Genomic DNA, 20,311 nt, shown 5'->3' with positions numbered 1-20,311 from the left:
AGCCCTAGTTTTCATATCTACCACCAAAATGGCTAATTTCAAATTAGTTTTAGATATAGAACTTTTTAAAAATTAAATTTTTTTACATTTGAAAATTTTTTATTAATTTTTGATGTCCGCTATCTCCCAAACCAATAGTCACAGAACTACCATTTTGCATATCATTAATCTATACTAGTTTATAATTAACCACCATGAGACTGACACCAAACAAATGTGAAATTATTGAAGTTTGGAGGGTGTAAAGATGGTTCGATTGATACTCTTCTCACTGATGTAGACTACTATTCTCACAGTCGAATAATCTTTCAAACAACTAGTATCGTGGGCTCCGGGCACTCGATCAGGCAGTTGCCTCCAGCGAAAATTAAAGTTTGCAATAATTAGGAAGAGATAAGACGTTGGGACTAAGTAATTTTATTCTACAACTATAATATTTTCCCATGCCATTCCAGTTTACAAGCCAAGAATCATAGGCGCCGACTTTTCAAAAAACCTTGGGGGGCGAGAAAGGTGATGACGTCATAACGAGAACGCTATTTTACTCAATTAAAATAGCCTTTGATTAAGCTTACTGTCTTGATTATATTGACACCTAGATCGCAAACCGAATTTATTAGAATCGCTGCTTGAAACGATTAGTTTTACTTTTACGCATGCAGTATGCCTAGTCGCAAAAACTTTGATATTGTTAGCTCATAATTGGAACAGTTGGAAAACAAGCCGATTCATTTCCTTTTCGTGTGAGTGAATAACGATCAAGACAGTGAAGCTATCGAAATAAAACGCAAAAAAATCATAATCTCAAATAGAGTAGAAACCCGCTATCAGTTTTATTACCTCGTTTCGCTCGTTTTGCTAATTACTTACCTTCAAAGCGTTAACATCGGCGAAGTGTTTTCTCTTTTGTTTTTTATCTAAAGTCTTAATAAGTTACGGTAGTCTTTTATCGAATAACCGTATATACCTACTCGAGATGTTAGCAAGTGATTTTTACCTCAAGGACAGGTTGGTTCAACTTATACACGGGACAAGCTGTTGTCTCCAGCTCTGCAGTTTACAAAATGTACTCATTTTTGCTGCAGAAAAATCATTGCGGACGTAGATTACGGAGTAAAAGGCCGAAGTAAAAGTTTTGAATACCTGTATTGGCAGTGGTTCAAACTTAATTTTCATATTCAATGATTTCTTGTCAATTCTAAACTTTATGCACTTGTTGAGCATTGAGCAATATATGCAAAGCTCACGAGACAAAACAGCAGAAAGAGCTGTTTGAAAAGATCAATTTTTTTATTATTGCGTGTAGGACAGTGCTCTTCAACCTTTTTGTCAACACGGAACCCCTCATGTACCTTCGCGTTTGTCACGGAACCCCACTAAAAAAAAATTACAAATTACGAATTGCTTGGTCAGAAAATTAAATATTTCGTTATTACACTGTTACACTTCAAAAAATAATTAGACATTTCAAAACATAGACAGTTATTACAAAAGTTATAAAGTCAGACACTTAATGACTCTGTTGTTGTTGCTTATCTTTTATAATCTTCTTAAATCGTGGTTCAACGTTGCTTAATGCAATTCTCATACACATATCGACACCCTTCAAGCAACTTCTGTTTTTGTTCTTAATTGTTGTTAAAGCAGAAAATGCTGTTTCACACAAATAGGTATTTGGAAATTGACACAATAGTTTCAATGCTTCCTTTGAAATTTCTGTCCCTTCTTTGTACAGAAAAATCCAAAAATATTCCTTTCCGTTTTTTTCAAAGATTTTCTCCAAAGGAATATCATTGCAGATATCCAGGAGTTCTTCATGTTGTTGGCAAGGGAAAACGAAAGGATTAACCACCCACTTTCGCAAACGGAAAATCTCAGATTCTTCTTCAGGAAAGTAGCGGTTGAAATTTTTCCTCAATAGCTTCAAATGCTCCAACACTAATTCCTTTATTTCAGCTGTATCTTCAACTTCGGAGTCCTCACTTAGAAATTCATTCAAAAACCGAAAAGGAGAATAATCATTTTTTGAAACTTTATTGGCCCAGCAGTCAATTTTTCTTTTAAAGCCATCAATTTGGCCAACTTGGGAAAATATATCCGATCTTTTCCCTTGAAGGCTGGTGTTGAGTGTGGACAACATATCGAATATTGAAGCCAGATATGCCAGTTTGCAAACCCATTCATGATCAAGAAAATTGGTAGCATATTCATGATTTTTTTCTGCAAGAAAAACTGATATTTCCTGTCTTAATTTGAACACCCGAGCCAAAACTTTGCCACGAGATAGCCAACGCACCTCTGTATGCAGCAAAAGAGTGACATTATCTGACTCCATTTCTTCACATACTTTTTGAAAAACTCTTGCAGATTTGCCTTTACCACCACATTTTATGTAATTCACTGTTTTCACAATTATATCCAAAACCATTTCTAGTTCCGTTTTTCTCTGCTTGTCAGAACTAAGCGGTTTTACAGCCAGAGCTTCACGATGAATAATACAATGTTTTAATACACAGTTAGTAGCAACTGCCTTGACACGAACACAAACTCCTGAAAAGCGTCCAGTCATCACAGCTGCCCCGTCTGTAGTTAGAGAACAACACTTTTTCCATGGTATTTCTTTTTCTTTCAAGAATTCGTTGAGCTTACTAAATACTTGTTCAGCAGTTGTGCTCACATCCAAGTCTAGGCAACACAAATATTCGTCAACAATGCTGTATGAATCAATATCAGGAATTCTTATATACACAAGCAGTTGTGCTCTACTCCCAATATCAGTTGATTCATCCAGTTGCAGCCCATAACATGGAACATTTTTGATTTTATATAAAAGTTGTTTCAACAAATCTTCAGCCATATGAAATCCCCTTCTGCTTACAGTGGTATCAGACAGAGGTATGCTTTGTAACTTGCGTTCAGTTTCCTTGTCAAGGAGCTCCTCTGCTACTATTTGCAACGCTGGTTTAATAACTTCCCCGGCTAAAGTAAATGGTTTCTTTGTTTTAAAAATATGATGTGACAGTCGATATGAAGTCAACAAGATATCTGGATTGGTTTTCACTGCTCCTAAGAATGACTCTTTTTGCTTGTGCACGCTTCTTTTCATATGTTTAAAAAAATGAGATAGTCTTTGTCGCGTACGCAGAATGATTTGTTTGTAAGTGTCTTTGTAATTTAGCCGGGACCATGGCTGAATTAGAAAGTCTGTTACAGCAAATCAAACATTCGGGCTGAGGAGCTACATTCAAAAGTTGGTCATCCGGCAAAAAGAACCCGTATCTCAAATATGCGTCGTCCCATTTTCTAACCTTGACAATTGAATTACATTTGGTCCGCTTCGGCGGAGGTGTCTCTGTTACAACTGAACTACAAGGCTCATTTCCGCCCACACCTTCGCTGTTGCTATTCTTTGGCTTCATATAAGAAAATATGCTATTTTGTTTCATCTGGCTTGACTAAACAATAAAAATTTGGTTAAAAACTGTTTTTACTTTATTCTCACAAAGGATCAACAGCAGCTCAAGTCTCTACTCAGTCTGCTTGTACTTCTGTGATCTGTACACCGGCTACATCCTATGACTGTGATGCAACAATAACGTTATTATTAATAGAATAACAATGAACAACCAGTGACGCAATAATTATAGCAATGTTTTATTCGGTTGGTGACTACTACAGTCAACCCCTCGTTTAACAAACTGGCCTACTTGAAGTGTGAATGCGGTGCAGTGATGTAAAAAATCGGAATGACGCATCAAAATGCTGAAACAAGAAATCAATTTCCCTAAATAAAACGAGGAACCCTTGCGGAACCCTTAAAACTCACGGAACCCCACTGCATGTTCCGCGGAACCCTAGGGTTCCGCGGAACCCCTGTTGAAGAGCACTGGTGTAGGATATACAGTAATTGTTCTTATTACGTAACATTCCATGATCGTTGAAGTCGATGTCTAACCTTAGCGACCGCATAAAACAATGATGTCAGGTTGGCTAGGTGATAATAGCGGTAAGAGACGACGTTAATGCAGGCAATATCTGCAACCAAGACCATAAAACACCTTTTCTTTTATCGGTTTTCGATTTAATTCTCACACATTGTGAACAAAAAAATGCGTTCTGTTAAATCATAATTGATCTCACAGCGGGAAGACCTCGTTGAAAATAGCGTGTCTAATTTAGCTGGTTTACTTGATATTACCCTGAATAGTTACGTGACTATTCCAGCAGCATAAGTTACTCTAAGATCTACTTTGAAATGTCCTCCAAGTATGTTAATGCCAATACTTAGATGAACCATCGAATGGTAGTGTCGGAAGCTATTCGACTTATACACTGGAGAAGGAAATATCACCGATTTTCAGCTCAAAAGTAGGGGTTCGACCTATACTCGAGTACTATAGGCAGTGTTGGGCGCGATAACTCATTTTTCAGTTAAGCGATAACGATAATCGATAAACGAAAAATGCCTAAAGCGATAACGATAAATCAAAAAAAAGTTAAGCGATAACGATGAACGATAAATTATCGCCGATAATGTCCGATAACGATAAATTTTTTTCTTGATTAGCGCTGCCCCATCCCATGCAGCACGAACTGTTTTCATCAACATGACGAAAAATCGAACATAATATACTGTAGTGTAAAGGGACAAAACTTTTTGTAAGTTATGCATAAATAGAATCGCAACAGCGGCAGTAAGTAACGAATCTTCAACCTCTTGATCCAGAATCAAACCACTGAGGTAACCGCCGTGCTTATAATTATACCTTCAGGTACCAGTTGGATGCTTTTATCAATTGAGTTACACTGCCGCTTACGTGCAGTAGGCAAAATAATTACATCAAATGAAAATACCATAAAAAATTCCAAACTTTGTATTTTGCTTTCTGCAGGTCTGTTTACAGCAAAGTCAGCAATAATTGAAAAAATTCCAAAAAACGCAAAATGCTTGAAAATTTATCAGTAATCTTAAGCGTTATTGGTAGTAAAAATGTGCATACTGTGAAATCCATCAAGCTTGTCAAATTAGTCGTGTTTGTTTAAGAACAAAAACATAATTATCGTAATTTACTGATAATTTCAGATAACTTTTTGTTGTTGGCAGAACGGTGAGTTGTTGAGATAAGAATATTACAATATAGGCACTGTATTTGTGGGAATAAAAATATTTGATTGAGGTAGGCTATGTCGCATAGGTAAATGAGAAAGGTTACACTGTATTTAGCATAATTGTACCACGCAACTCGATGCGCCTATTGTCATGCAAAAACTACTACAAGATGCAAAAAATGTAATGTCGGTCTGCATGTCAAATGCTTCAAGCAATATCATATTCCGCAATGACTTGTTTCAGTCGTCGTCGTCGTGTGAGCGTCTGGGGCCGAGGGTCTATCCTTTTATAACCCCAGATTCACGATGTTCCCGGACAACACTGGAAGGCTATTAGTAGGGGGGTATGTTAAAATTAAAAAAATCTGAGTACCCCCCAAAATTGTGCCACTGGGTGTAAAAAAACATGTTATGAAAAAAATTTTGGGTTGCCCCTCCGGGAACTCTCCGCTACCGGGGGGTCTAACGAGTGATTTCCAAAATGCATGGGATTTGACACCTAACTTTTGAATCGGTGGCCATAGAAAGCTGAGACTAGTCGTAAAAGTTTCGTCTTGAAAAGTTAAGATAGGAATGTAACAGTTTCAGAAGTTTCAGGTGTATAGTTTGGCCCGTACAAGCCCATTTTGGCCCAAAATGACCCATTTAGCCTACCGCGATGGTACCAAATCAAAAATTTGGCAATAATTGGCCTTAATGAGTTGGAAATGGGCCTAAATTTTTGATTAATAAGCTATGATAGGGTTGCAATATTTTTGCATGAGTCATATATGCCCAACTTGACTATGCTTCAGGCACATCATTTCCTGCAAACATTAGAGTGTGTTACTTCTTTTTCATCAATTGATATGTTCAAATCGACATTACCTAAACCAACAATTCTCAGCTCGATTGATGTTTGCTTGCAAGAACACTGTAACGAAGGAGCTTGCTTGCTCTATTCCTTCAATCTTTTGCAAAAGGCTTGGCAACTCAAAAAGGGTCTCTGTTTGGTTTTGGTCCTGCTGCAAATGAGGACACAGGATCGCTGCTGAAAATTGGATCGGCAAGTGATGATGTCCTACAGAAACTGGATAATCTACCAGTTCACAACCTGGGTGAAGAAGGTAGTGTCGGATTAGTGAACTACAAGATAAATATTTATGGTAAAAGAAATCTTGATACAGTCTCCAGAAGTGTAATTCTCAATAAAAGCACGGATTTACTTAAAAATATTCTAAAGATTGACAAAAAGAAATGGGAAAAATCAGTACAAGACAGCAAAGAAATTAGACTACAATGGAAGGAAAAGATAAAAGCTTATGAAGAAAAAGGTTACTCTGAAAAAGAAGCTCTTAATATCAGAGCAGAGCAAAGTAAACTTGCTGATTTAGATTTCCTGAAAGCGCAAAATCCACCAGGGCCTTTCACCACTTCTGAGGAAGTGAGTGCTTACCTTCTAAGTGATGTTGTAACAGATCACACATAAAGAACAAAAGACTTTGCACTGAATTTCGCTATGCAAAGAAGACATGCCACTCCCTAAAATCAAGTGCTTCAATATTCCGACTGAAATGAGACTATAAAAATTCCAGATTTGAAGACTATGGCAACAACCTTATCAGCTAGTTAGATAATCCACGTTCATGTGCAACTATAACAATGTTAGACTTCCAAAGTGTGCTTTCTGCTCAGCATTTGCTTACAGAGGCAAATTCAAGCTCCACATCAAATGACCAGGAAGCTGATTCTGCAGCACCAGCCTATCAAGTTGGTGAGTTTGTAGCTGCCATCTGGATTGAAGGAAGTGAATAACACTGGTACCTTGCTAACATTGTTGAAATTGTGAATGATGATGCCTTACTACTTACATACTTCAAGAAGGTTGGCAACAGTAGACATGGAGAAATATGGATTTCCCCTGAAAATCCTGAACTTCTTGTTACTGATACTTATCAGATCATTCATAATAGCTTGGATGTGTCGTATGTCAGATCTGCCCTGGTCAAATGCTGTGTTTCAAATAAAACAGTTCAACTATTGAATGAAGCTCTTAATGAAAAGATAAAAAACACTAACTAATTTGATATCTGGAACTACACAATACTTCCATAACATTGGACCTTTGAAACATAACTATGGTTATTCTTTATATGCGTCAGACAAAGCTGTCCATATCCAAAACAAAACAACAAAATAATACACAAACTGCAAATGCACAAACAAACTATCATTTAATATTACGTAGCAATAGCCTCCTGTTCTTATTATTTTATCAGTATATATATATATATAGGTATACAGTATGCTGAATATTATATATATAATACGTCGTATTGGTAACTGACACGTACATATATTTATATTTCAAAAGAGCAAACATGGGCAAGAAAATTGAAAATGCTTTATAATGACTGGCTGTAATACCTATATTTCAATTTTTATGACATTACCTAAAATGTCTCTGATTTTAAACGTAATGACGTCATATAATCAATCAATTTTCTACCACTAGACATGCATATGATTCATTTGAAAGTACTAATTCGAATCATAACGTTTTAAACAAAAAAATATCCCGATTTCAAACTTATTAAGGTAAAATTTTGAATTTCATACAATCACGATAGGCCAAATAGGCCGTTTTGGACCAAAATGGGCCTGTCCATACACCTGACACTTCTGAAACTGTTACATTCCTATCTTAACTTTTCAAAACGAAACTTTTGAGACTGGTCCCAGCCTTCTATGACAACCGGTTCAAATTGTAGGTATCAAATCCCATGTATTTTGACAATCGCTCATAAAACCCCCTGGTAGCGGGGAGTTCCCGGGGGGGCAATCCAAATTTTTTTTCATAATATGTTATTTTACTCCCAGTGACATAATTTTTGGGGGTACTCAGAGTTTGTACTCAAAATTCGTATTTTAACATACCCCCCTACTATTAGAGAACAGCCATCAGTCCTTGGTTTCATCATCCATGACACGCAGACCTTCCAGTCTGTTAGGTGGCTTGAAAATGGAGCAGTCATTGATGATGTGGTCTGCGGTCTGTTCCTCGGCACCACATTCACAGGAGGAGGAAGACGCCATTCCCCATTGGTGCATGGTTGAGCGGAAAAGCCCGACGCCCGTACAGAGACGATTGAGGCGCACCCATGCCTGTCTTGGTAGTGTTAGACCGATAGGGCGTGTATCGGCGTCGGGGACGAACGAATAGAATCTGGTGGCGGTTGACTTCCATTCAGAACTCTATTTATGGTCCGCCCAAACAGCCGCAGAAATGTCTTGTACATCAGCTTCGTTCATCAGAAGTTGAGCGGCTGGCACGAATGGGTGTCTTGATTTCAGTCGACGGGGGTGCTCGTTTGGAAGAGCAGAGATCTTGTGGTGGAGAAGGTGGTTAGGCTCCAGTGCCTGTCAACCGAGGGACAGAGTGGCTTCTTCGCGACGAAGCTCAGCGGGTTGGATGCCAGCAAGAATGGGGAGATTGTCTAACGGTGTGGGACGCAGGCATCCGGTCACTGTGCACAGGGCGCTGTTTATGGCAGTGTCGATGTTATGGCAGTGAGCACTGCGGCACCAAACAGGTGCACAGTACTCTGCTGAAGAGTAAACAAGGGCTAAGGCTGCTATACGCAAAGTGTCAGCCCTTGCCCCCCAGCTAGAGCCTGCCAGGCGCTTGAGTAGCGCAGCGCGAGATGTCAGTTTCTTGCGCAGTGACACCAAATGGTGGCGGCAAGTGAGCGATCTGTCCAGATTATCCAGATCCGATTGTTTCAGTCATGTTGTGTTACTTTGCTAATTTTCATCTTCATATTTTTTGAACTTTCATTTCAATAAAATGCTCGATGACAATAATGACATGACAAGACATGAACAAGACATTTCCCATTTATCACTTTGAGCGATAAGTAAAATGTAATAACGCATAAGCATTACGCACAAGAAACTTGTGAAATTTGATAACGGATTTGCCTAGCGTCTTATATGTAGGACGGCTTTTTTCTCAAAAAGTACAAACACAATTAGGAAAAAAATAATTGTGATATGTTTTTTAGGTCATAAGTATGCAATATTTAAATTTTCCGAAAATTTTTTTAAGTGCTTTCACTTTCGGCACAAATGGGTTAACTTTTTAAGTTAAATGGCACTTGAAACGCATTTGGTTAGGCTATTATTTTTGGATTAAAGTTATATCGCCAAGCTAGAAAAAAATCGATCTTACAGTTTATAACCGATCTTGTGTTGTTATTGTGTGTGAATTTTGTCTTTTAAACTGAGTTTGTGACGTAACCGCACGTCTCAAGGCCAGTCCTTGCAATTTTAGTTAATCTACTCATTAGACTGGCCCGAAAAAAAGAAAAGTCGGAAATGTCATGCTCCACAAGCATTTTCTTGTTGCATTTAACCTAAAACTTACTCCTGCCAATTTTTTTTCGATTTGAAGAATGTTTGGAGGTAACTCATAACTTTACATTTTAGGGGAAAGTAGGCGAATTTACGAAATTTGATGCATTTCCAAAATTTTAACAAAATTCTCCTTCATTTTCAGTTGTTTAGTATAGTACATTGCATATTGGAAATTTATAAGGATAATATTTTATTCTGTGTTTGATCATGCCATCCAAAACTAGAAGTTCTCCAGAAATTTGGATGCTGGGGCATTTCCAAGAAGATATTACCTCTTCCGGATTACCAACAAATTAAGAGGTCCTTCGAAAATCTATGTTTCAGCATCAAGAGAAAGGCTTGTGTATAAGTGAAAGTGCTAAAGTTGCAGTAAATGCAACAGTTAGTTTCTGGAACAAGGCACATATACCTACCCAAAGAATTGGTTCTGCTATCAGAAAATTTAACAAACTTCTCAAATATTATCATGCTATTAAAAGCCAACCGGCTCAAACAGCACAACTGCTATAGAGCAAAGGAGGGATTATTCCAAGCTGATTTAGATAATCTATTTGATATCTCAGCAAAAAATTGGGAAACAACAATGTCAAATGAAGAAGACAAGAAATCCCTGCATATGCAGCAGATTGATACCACTAGCTGCAGCATGGCTGGAATTGATGGCACAAACAGAGTCACATAAACGAATGCAAAGTGAAGCATTTGCATGCCAGATGCAGCGCTCAGCAACCGACAGCCAACAAACTGTACCACTTTCTGAAATCTTATCAGAGTCTGGTAATTCAACTGAATCATCAGAAGATGATTTCAACCAAGCAGCAAGCACTGCCATCAACTTCAACTTCGAAGATTAGAGTTGTCACCAGTGAAGTTGCAGCTTCTCTGGATCGCACCAATGTTTCAGACCGTAATGCAATGTTCATTATGGGAGCATACACCCAGGCCATGGGCTATAATCTAAATGATGTCGTTCTCAGGGAACACTATTAAAAGATCTGTATTGTAACACGTAAAGAAACAGCTGCATCAATCAAGGCACAGTTCACACCGAAAATCCCACTTGTTCTGCACTGGGATGGAAAATTATTACAGTAGCCTACTCAGTAGTGTCAAAAACGAGCCCTTAAATTTTATCTTTTAGCTTCCACTCTTCAAGTGCATTTAAGCATGAATCAGCTTGTGTTTTCCCAGTGCCTCTACCAATTTTTGGTACACCAAGAAGCTGCTCTACTTCTGTTCCTCCAGTGACTGGGATAGCAATGCGATCTACCATTCCCTGGCCACTAGCATCGAGTAATAATTTTCCATCCCAGTGCAGAACAAGTGGGATTTTCGGTGTGAACTGTGCCTTGATTGATGCAGCTGTTTCTTTACGTGTTACAATACAGATCTTTTAATAGTGTTCCCTGAGAACGACATCATTTAGATTATAGCCCATGGCCTGGGTGTATGCTCCCATAATGAACATAGCATTACGGTCTGTAACATTGGTGCGATCCAGAGAAGCTGCAACTTCACTGGTGACAACTCTAATCTTCGAAGTTGAAGTTGATGGCAGTGCTTGCTGCTTGGTTGAAATCATCTTCTGATGATTCAATTGAATTACCAGACTCTGATAAGATTTCAGAAAGTGGTACAGTTTGTTGGTTGCTGAGCGCTGCATCTGGCATTCAAATGCTTCACTTCGCATTCGTTTATGTGACTCTGTTTGTGCCATCAATTCCAGCCATGCTGCAGCTAGTGGTATCAATCTGCTGCATATGCAGGAATTTCTTGTCTTCTTCATTTGACATTGTTGTTTCCCAATTTTTTGCTGAGATATCAAATAGATTATCTAAATCAGCTTTGAATAATCCCTCCTTTGCTCTATAGCAGTCGTGCTGTTTGAGCCGGTTGGCTTTTAAAGCATGATAATTTTGAGCAGTTTGTTAAATTTTCTGATAGCAGAACCAATTCTTTGGGTAGGTATATGTGTCTTGTTCCAGAAACTAACTGTTGCATTTACTGCAACTTTAGCACTTTCACCTATGCACAGACCTTTCTCTTGATGCTGAAACATAGATTTTCGAAGGACCTCTTAATTTGTTGGTAATCCGGAAGAGGTAATATCTTCTTGGAAATGCCCCAGCATCCAAATTTCTGGAGAACTTCTAGTTTTGGATGGCATGATCAAACACAGAATAAAATATTATCCTTATAAATTTCCAATATGCAATGTACTATACTAAACAACTGAAAATGAAGGAGAATTTTGTTAAAATTTTGGAAATGCATCAAATTTCGTAAATTCGCCTACTTTCCCCTAAAATGTAAAGTTATGAGTTACCTCCAAACATTCTTCAAATCGAAAAAAAATTGGCAGGAGTAAGTTTTAGGTTAAATGCAACAAGAAAATGCTTGTGGAGCATGACATTTCCGACTTTTCTTTTTTTTGGGCCAGTCTACTACTCATCTAAAGATTTAATTAGCTTAAAATAGTAAGTTTCATGTTTTGAAGAGAAAGATTTTATTTTTTTACGACAATTACTAAAAACTAACACTTCCAACGAAAAAAGAAAACACAAGAATAAAATAGCTAATCGTGAGGTGGCGCGAAAGACCATGTTTCCGATGTAAAAGCGGCCTCGTATTGCGACACTTTCATAAACCACTTGCCAATTTCTTTCGCTTCGCTTCAAAGGAATCTGTACCGCCTGTGCGCTTACATTTTGTAAAATTCACTCGCGATTGCCTATCGCCGATAAATTATCGTCGATAATGCCCATCACTGACTATAGGCTACTACACGGTAGCGCAGGAGTGTATATTGATGAGTGTATGGCAATGAATGAGATGTATATATTTTCACAATATTTACATCAATACAGTGTTTATTGAAGCAAAACACGGATGACAGTTTTGAAAAATGCATTTTTTCTTTAAGCTGTATTCACGTAATTGTTCGTTGCGTCGATGTTTCAACTGGATAAAGTTTACTAAAATCGATTTCATATTTGAAGTCACCAAAAATCCAACGGACGTTTGGATAACTCGTGAAATAAGAATAAACATGCAACCACGCATTTGCTTTTTCGCTACCACGCAATTTGACTTTAAAGTTGCTCCTCACGCGCGGGAAGAGAAGCAGTGTGTGACTGTGAGCGTGCATTAGGGTGACCCAAAAAAAACTAAATTTTGATTTTTAAACTTTTTCTTCTTTAGACCTCTGCATTATGGTCCAAAATGACACCTTGCCAAGTTTTGTTGAGATTGGTCCACATTTGACGCCCTAGCAGTGGGCCGGTACCCCCCGCCGGGTCAAAATCGGCCAATCTGGCTGTATCTCAGCAATCGGTAGGCCTAAAATGCTCAAACTTGGCTTTGAAGAAGCAGAATGCATGGTTTCCTATCTAACTTCCAGAGGGTTTTGGGGTCTAAACCATTTAGTTTATGAAAAAAACGCAAAAAACACATTTTTGACCAAATGTGGCCCCCATAAACGTGTAATGTTCAACTATTAGTTTAATGTACAACACTAATTGACTAATAACACAAAATTTAAAATACAAGCAACTTTTGTTTAATCATAGACAAGCTTTATTGCTTTTCCACTTTGGTTTACCACTTAACTTTCAACCACTGACCACTGTAATTACCCATTGAATAATTCAAGACAATTTTTTTTTCATTTTTTGTATTAGTTTACCACTTTACATTTCTTAAAAATGATTTTGTGGTTGTGTCCAGCTTTTTGGTAGACAATAACTTCTTGGCCATATCTCGAACTTTAGAACAGTAAGCATGAGTGACTTTGATTGCTTTGTCCAACTCTTTCTCACTACTTGGGGCAGAAGCCCTTTTCTCAACATCAGTGACCATGCCCAAAACTCTCTCCACAGCATCATTTGTAGCAGGAATGTTCTGTAGCAGAGCTTTGAAGATGAAAACTCCTCCATATGGTGCCAAGATCTGGGACTTTCATGAGTCAGACATTCAAACTTGGGAAAAGCTCTAATGAGTTCAAAAGAGTCTGGTCCGACAAGCGAGTGGAGTTTTGAATAGAATGCATTTGAACTAAGCCCTTTCCAATAACGGCTCTTCAGAACTTGATCGAAATGTTTGCATCTTTTGCCACATTCGGACCTTGGTGGATATGCTCACACGATCACTTGCAAAAGCAAACACAACGTGGCGCTCAATGAGGTACCACAGGTGCAGGTTGAGTTTCACGCGAGCACCAACAGCCATTTCAAGGAAAAGGTCCAGGTAGCCTAAGTTGCTTCTTTTAGGAATGGCATTTGTGAGAGCGTTCCACATTTCTTAGTCATTCACTGCAGCATTTGTCAAACTTGGGGATGTAAAACAATATTTAACTTAAAAAAGAGTTAACATACTGGAAAAAAGAAGCCAGGTCTTGCAGTGGTACTGAAATGTTTAAATAATGAGGCAGAAGTGTTGGTTGATGTGATAAACACGACGGACTCAAGTGGATCAAAGAATGAAACAAGAAACGTGATTGAAGCACTGAATGCTGTCAATTTCGACATAAAAATAGTCTTGGGTCTTGTTTTTGACACAACTGCAGTAAATAGTGGTTAGAAAACTGGCGTCACCATTCAAGTTTAAAGCCATATAGGACACAATATCCTCAACTACCCTGCAAGCATCATATCATGGAGCTTGTTTGTTGTGGAGCAGCTTCAGTGGTCTACGGTGACACAGAATCATCACATGAAGCTGTATTTAAAAGCTTTGCAGAAGTTTGGAAGAAAAATATAAATGTTTAAGTTGATGAAACTTTCCAAACGAACAACAGAAAATTAAATAGAATTAAAGAATCAGTTCTAGATTTCTTGTTCAGTTGGCTTCAAAATGGAATAAACATACGAGAAGATTACAAAAAGTTGGCTAAATTGTCCATTCTTTTTCTTGGTGGTACTTTCCAGCGTGGATACAATATTATACGTTCAAGGCTCAAGGTGTTTAGCACGTATGATGGCGAAGATCATTTATAGCCTACCATTCAAATTGCCTTGTTCAAGCAGCAGTTATAATATCAGCAAATTCAGCTTTTACAAAAGATTGATATATATTCACTGGCTGCTTTTTTAACACTTTTTTATGTTAAATATTGGTTTACATCCCCAAGTTTGACAAGTGCTGCAGCGTATGACTTAGAAATGTGGTTCAGCTCACCTCTAAAAGAAGCAACTTAGGCTACCTGGACCTTTTCCTTGAAATGGCTGTTGGTGCTCGCGTGAAACTCAACCTGCACCTGTGGTACCTCATTGAGCGCCACGTTGTGTTTGCTTTTGCAAGTGATCGTGTGAGCATATCCACCAAAGTCCGAATGTGGCAAAAGATGCAAACATTTCGATCAAGTTCTGAAGAGCCGTTATTGGTAAGGACTTAGTTAAAATCCATTCAACTGTATTCTAAACTCTACACGCTTGCTGGACTTGATCGGACCAGACTCTTTTGAACTCATTAGAGTTTTTCCCAAGTTTGAATGTTTGACTCATGAAAGTCCCAGATCTTGGCACCATATGGAGGAGTTTTCATCATTCAAAGCTCTGCTACAGAACATGCCTGCTACAAATGATGTTGTTGAGAGAGTTTTGGGCATGGTCACTGATGTTGAGGAAAGGGCTTCTGCTCCAAGTAGTGAGAAAGAGTTGGACAAAGCAATCAAAGTCACTCATACTTACCGTTCCAAAGTTCGATATATGGCCAAGAAGTCATTGTCCACCAAAAAGCTGGACACAACCACAAAATCATTTTTAAGAAATGTTAAGTGGTAAAATAATATGAAAAATGAAAAAAAAAACTGTCTTGAATTAGCCTATTTAATGGGTAATTACAGTGGTCAGTGGTTGAAAGTTAAGTGATAAACCAAAGTGCAAAAGCAATAAAGCTTGTCTATGATTAAAAAAAAGTTGCTTGTATTTTAAATTTTGTATTATTAGTCAATTAGTGTTGTATATTAAACTAAAAGTTGAACATTACACGTTTATGGGCGGTCCCACGAATTACCCATAAGTACCCATAAGCACCATAAATACCCATAAGCCCCATAAGTCGCGTCGAATTACCCATAAGTACCCATAAGTCGCGTCGAATTACCCATACGCCCCATAAGTCGCGTCGAATTACCCATAAGCCCCGTAAGTCGCGTCCAATTACCCATAAGCCCCATAAGTCGCGTCGAATTACCCATAGGCACCATAAGTAGCATTGAATTACCTAGAAGTAACGTCGAATTACCCATAAGCCTGTATAGTGTAGAGTGTAGTCTATAGCCGTCTAGAAGCCTAGTAGTCGGTTGCATAGCCGAGTGGTGAGGAGCACTGGCTGGGCGTTCCAAAATATAGTTCTACACCGCTCAAGAGCAGGACACTTGAAGGCATGCCTAAAGGTGGACACAAAGATTGGCTTCGTTGCCTTCCCGTCCGCTTATGTGTAATCTGCAGTTTGCTGCAGCAGATGGAGTGTTTTGTCCGATAAAACACCTTAACATTGGACAATTTTCCCTATGAACCAGGTGACTGCAGCATGGCAATCGTTCTCGCACTCAGCCAAAGACTTAATTCTTGCTTTAAACTTGATAATTAAAGAAAAAAAAGAATAATGGCAAGGGTGGGAATCAAACCTGTGTCACCAAATTCAATAGCCTTTGCCTTAACCACTCAGCCACGCAAGAGCTCGTGAAATCTTTGCTTAATTTGTTTATATGGGTAATGTTTCGAGAACGCTCACAATATTATCAGTTTAGTTTGTTTTTATTTCTGACCATCACAACGAAAAAACAATACACGACAAACTTAGCACAGATCTATAAAAGGTAGAAGCGACAAAACGCGGACGTTATAACGTGCACAATACCAAAGCCTGCAGATTACATATACGCTGACATGAGGCGTAAGTAATTCCACGTTGCTTATGGGTAATTCGACGCGACTTATGGGGCTTATGGGTAATTCGACTCGCGTCGAATTACCCATAAGTCGCGTCGAATTACCCATAAGCAACGTGGAATTACTTACGCCTTCATGTCAGCGTATATGCAATCTGCAAGTCGCTGTTGCGACTTGCGATCGTGTCACTTAAACTGATTGTCCTGCTTTGGTATCATGCACGTTATAACGTCCGCGTTTTATCGCTTCTACCTTTTATAGACCTCTGCTAAGTTTGTCGTATATTGTTTTTTCGTTGTGATGGTCAGAAATAAAAACAAACTAAACTGATAATATTGTGAACGTTCTCGAAACATTACCCATATAAACCAAATTAAGCGAAGATTTCACGAGCTCTTGCGCAGGGTTGTCAGATTAGTTGTAGCCTTCCATTCCAGATTGCATGTCAGTTTGATTCTAAATTATTCTAAATTTATTCTAGACATTTCATTTTAAGTCTAAAACAAAATACCATTAAATACGCAGTGTATGTTGTAGGCCTAAATATGATATAACTTACAATAAGTAGTGGTGAGAATCTTCATGTTGAAATAAAAATATCCCTACGATAAGATGATGCCAGCACATTTTTTATCAAGTTTTGTAACCTTTGTTCACCCCAATTTTACATCTGTGCCTGCGTGCTTGTTGAAAAAGTTTGTCAAATGGTTGGCAGGGTAAACGATGTATGCTAACAAATGAACACAACAAGTGAAAGAGCAACTGTTTTTTTCTTTATATCATTAGAATTCTTGAAAAATGTACGTAGGGTTGCCTCCTGCTGAGAAGCCTTGCCCAGTTTTTGCCTGTTTGTGTAAGAGCTACCTTTAATAAGTTAATCGCTGCTAAAAAATATCATACCGTACATACAAATATTAGCCTACCCTAAAAGTGTTTCCAGAAAGCACTATAATCCATTATTTGAGTGTAATTTTGCAAAAAGTTTCCAGGGGGCATGCCCTCGGACCCCTAGAATACGCGTGTCTTCGAAACGTTCTTACCCCCCATGAGTTTTATTGCTTCCCTTCAACCCTTGCTCAACCCACCAGGATACGCCGCTGCGTAGAGCCATATTCTTCCTACAATAAACTTCACATACGCTTGGATTTTTGAACTTCTTATCTAACTTCGATGCAACAAAATATGAAAATCAATAAATACCGTACCGGTACTTAACAATAACTACGGTACTGTATTCTGTAACAACCTAAAAACATAACAGATTAAAAGTAAACTTAACATACATGAAAATATAACCCAGTGTTAAGTGTGCGGAAAGTCCTGTCAGCTAACTAGGTTGCGTCACACTTCTCACAGACAGGCTTTCGCGCCAGAGAGCGTGCAATTTAGCAACAAAGTTTCAAAGAAAGAGACGGAACTAGGGCAGAAAGTTACGCGCACGCGTTGCAGCTACTAAATGCAATGAAAAAAAGACAGTTACCGAAACAATCTAGACTTGTCTAAACAATCCCAATTTGCTTCTAAAAATTATTCCAGATTCCAGACATTTTTTTTCTCTACTAGACAGTTCGTTTTGATTCCAGATCTGGAATCAATTATTCCAATCTGACAACCCTGCTCTTGCGTGGCTGAGTGGTTAAGGCAAAGGCTATTGAATTTGGTGACACGGGTTTGATTCCCACCCTTGCCATTATTCTTTTTTTCTTTAATTATCAAGTTCAAAGCAAGAATTAAGTCTCTAGCTGAGTGCGAGAACGATTGCTATGCTGCAGTCACCTGGTTCATAGGTCTATAAAAGGTAGAAGCGACAAAACGCGGACGTTATAACGTGCATGATACCAAAGCAGGACAATCAGTTTAAGACAAACAAACAAACAAACAAACAAGTGACACGATCGCAAGTCGCAACAGCGACTTGCAGATTACATATACGCTGACATGAAAGCGTAAGTAATTCTACGTTGCTTATGGGTAATTCGACGCGACTTATGGGTAATTCGACGCGAATCGAATTACCCATAAGCTCCATAAGTTGCGTCGAATTACCCAAATACCCCATAAGTAGGGTTGCCAGATATTTTTCCTCAAAATAGTGAACATTTTGAAAGCGCGTGACCGAATCCTCAATGTTCTCAAAGCAGTGGTGTAGCCAGGAATTGTGAAAGGGGGAGGGGTTGACGGCCGGCGGGCGAGGCCCGACGGCGTCTTCGCCAAAGGCGACACCCAGTGGCGGGGGGTCTGGGGGGCCACCCCCAGAAAATTTTGAAAAATGACTTTGAATTTGGTGCATTCTGAGAGCATTTTCAACCAAAATATGGGTATAAATATTCCTGTAAAATGGTGCTGTCTGGTGGCATAGCAAAAGGATATGATCATTATTTCTTGGGCATTTTTCGGTAATAGAGCTATGTCTCTATGTTTTCTTGTTGCTAATTCCCAGCTGAGATATTTAAATGTTTGGTATTGGCAAAACTCGCTCTTTTAATGCAGTTTCGTTTAAAATTAGGCAAACTTTGTTTTGAGGCATAGAGACTGAAAGCATCATTCTCAATATGTCACACGCGTGACAAAGGGGGGGGGGGGTAGTAACCCCCAAAACACTCCCCCTTGGCTACGCCACTGCGCTCATCTGTCCATATGTTACCCATAACACTGAAAATTCTCTCAACATTGGCATTAAATACAGGGATAGACATTGTATACTGGACAAATTTTAACAATTTAGGTACAGTTTCTTTCTGAAAGAAGTTAGTCCACTTTTCCAGCGATGATATTAATTCTTAACTTATTAGCCACATCACACATGATTGAGTAGCTGGCCTACACACTCTATAAACAAACAGTTAAATGGCCAAACTTCTAGGCTGTTAGTTGCTCAGGCTAGTGGCTTTCAGTTTGTCAGCTACCTAGGCTGTACAGTGTACACTCCACTGTTGGACTTCGTGCTGGCCAAGCCTGGCTTTGGCGAAATTACACTGGGGTAGCATATTAGGGGTTTTTCCTCAAAGCACCAGACTCATGTGCTTTTACTTTCTAAGCAGCAGAAGTGTATAGTCACTGGTTAATCCATGGCTATTGGCTAAAATATATTGACAGAATTGTAGACAAAAATTAATTGTCAAAATAGTGAACATGTTCACTATCACTATTAGCAAAATAGTTTACAGTGAACATTTTCTTAAAATAGTGATTTGTTCACTAAAATAGTGAACATCTGGCAACCCTACCCATAAGTTGCGTCGAATTACCCATAAGCAATGTGGAATTACTTACGCCTCATGTCAGCGTATATGTAATCTGCAGGCTTTGGTATTGTGCACGTTATAACGTCCGCGTTTTGTCGCTTCTACCTTTTATAGATCTGTGCTAAGTTTGTCGTGTATTGTTTTTTCGTTGTGATGGTCAGAAATAAAAACAAACTAAACTGATAATATTGTGAGCGTTCTCGAAACATTACCCATATAAACAAATTAAGCGAAGATTTCACGAGCTCTTGCGTGGCTGAGTGGTTAAGGCAAAGGTTATTGAATTTGGTGACACGGGTTTGATTCCCACCCTTGCCATTATTCTTTTTTTTCTTTATTATCAAGTTCAAAGCAAGAATTAAGTCTCTAGCTGAGTGCGAGAACGATTGCTATGCTGCAGTCACCTGGTTCATAGGGAAAATTTTCCAATGTTAAGGTGTTTTATCAGACAAAACACTCCATCTGCTGCAGCAAACTGCAGATTACACATAAGCGGACGGGAAGGCAACGAAGCCAATCTTTGTGTCCACCTTTAGGCATGCCTTCAAGTGTCCTGCTCTTGAGCGGTGTCGAACTATATTTTGGAACGTCCAGCCCGTGCTCCTCACCACTCGGCTATGCAGCCGACTACTAGGCTTCTAGACGGCTATAGACTACACTCTACACTAT

The 20,311-nt window shown here is 38.7% G+C and overlaps 1 protein-coding gene across 1 annotated transcript; it reads right to left on the bottom strand.

Moving 5' to 3' along the window:
• Positions 1–1,510: 1,510 nt before the first annotated feature.
• Positions 1,511–3,106, bottom strand: LOC145773744 (SCAN domain-containing protein 3-like). Its single transcript, XM_082584879.1, has one exon. The coding sequence runs from the start codon at positions 3,104–3,106 to the stop codon at positions 1,511–1,513; it is 1,596 nt and encodes a 531-aa protein (XP_082441005.1).
• Positions 3,107–20,311: the final 17,205 nt, after the last annotated feature.

This window comes from Aplidium turbinatum, chromosome 7 (genome assembly GCF_918807975.1).
Source record: "Aplidium turbinatum chromosome 7, kaAplTurb1.1, whole genome shotgun sequence".
Taxonomy (NCBI): Eukaryota; Metazoa; Chordata; class Ascidiacea; order Aplousobranchia; family Polyclinidae; genus Aplidium; species Aplidium turbinatum.
Note: the sequence above shows the minus strand (reverse complement) of the source record. Positions and strands in the feature narration are given on the sequence as shown.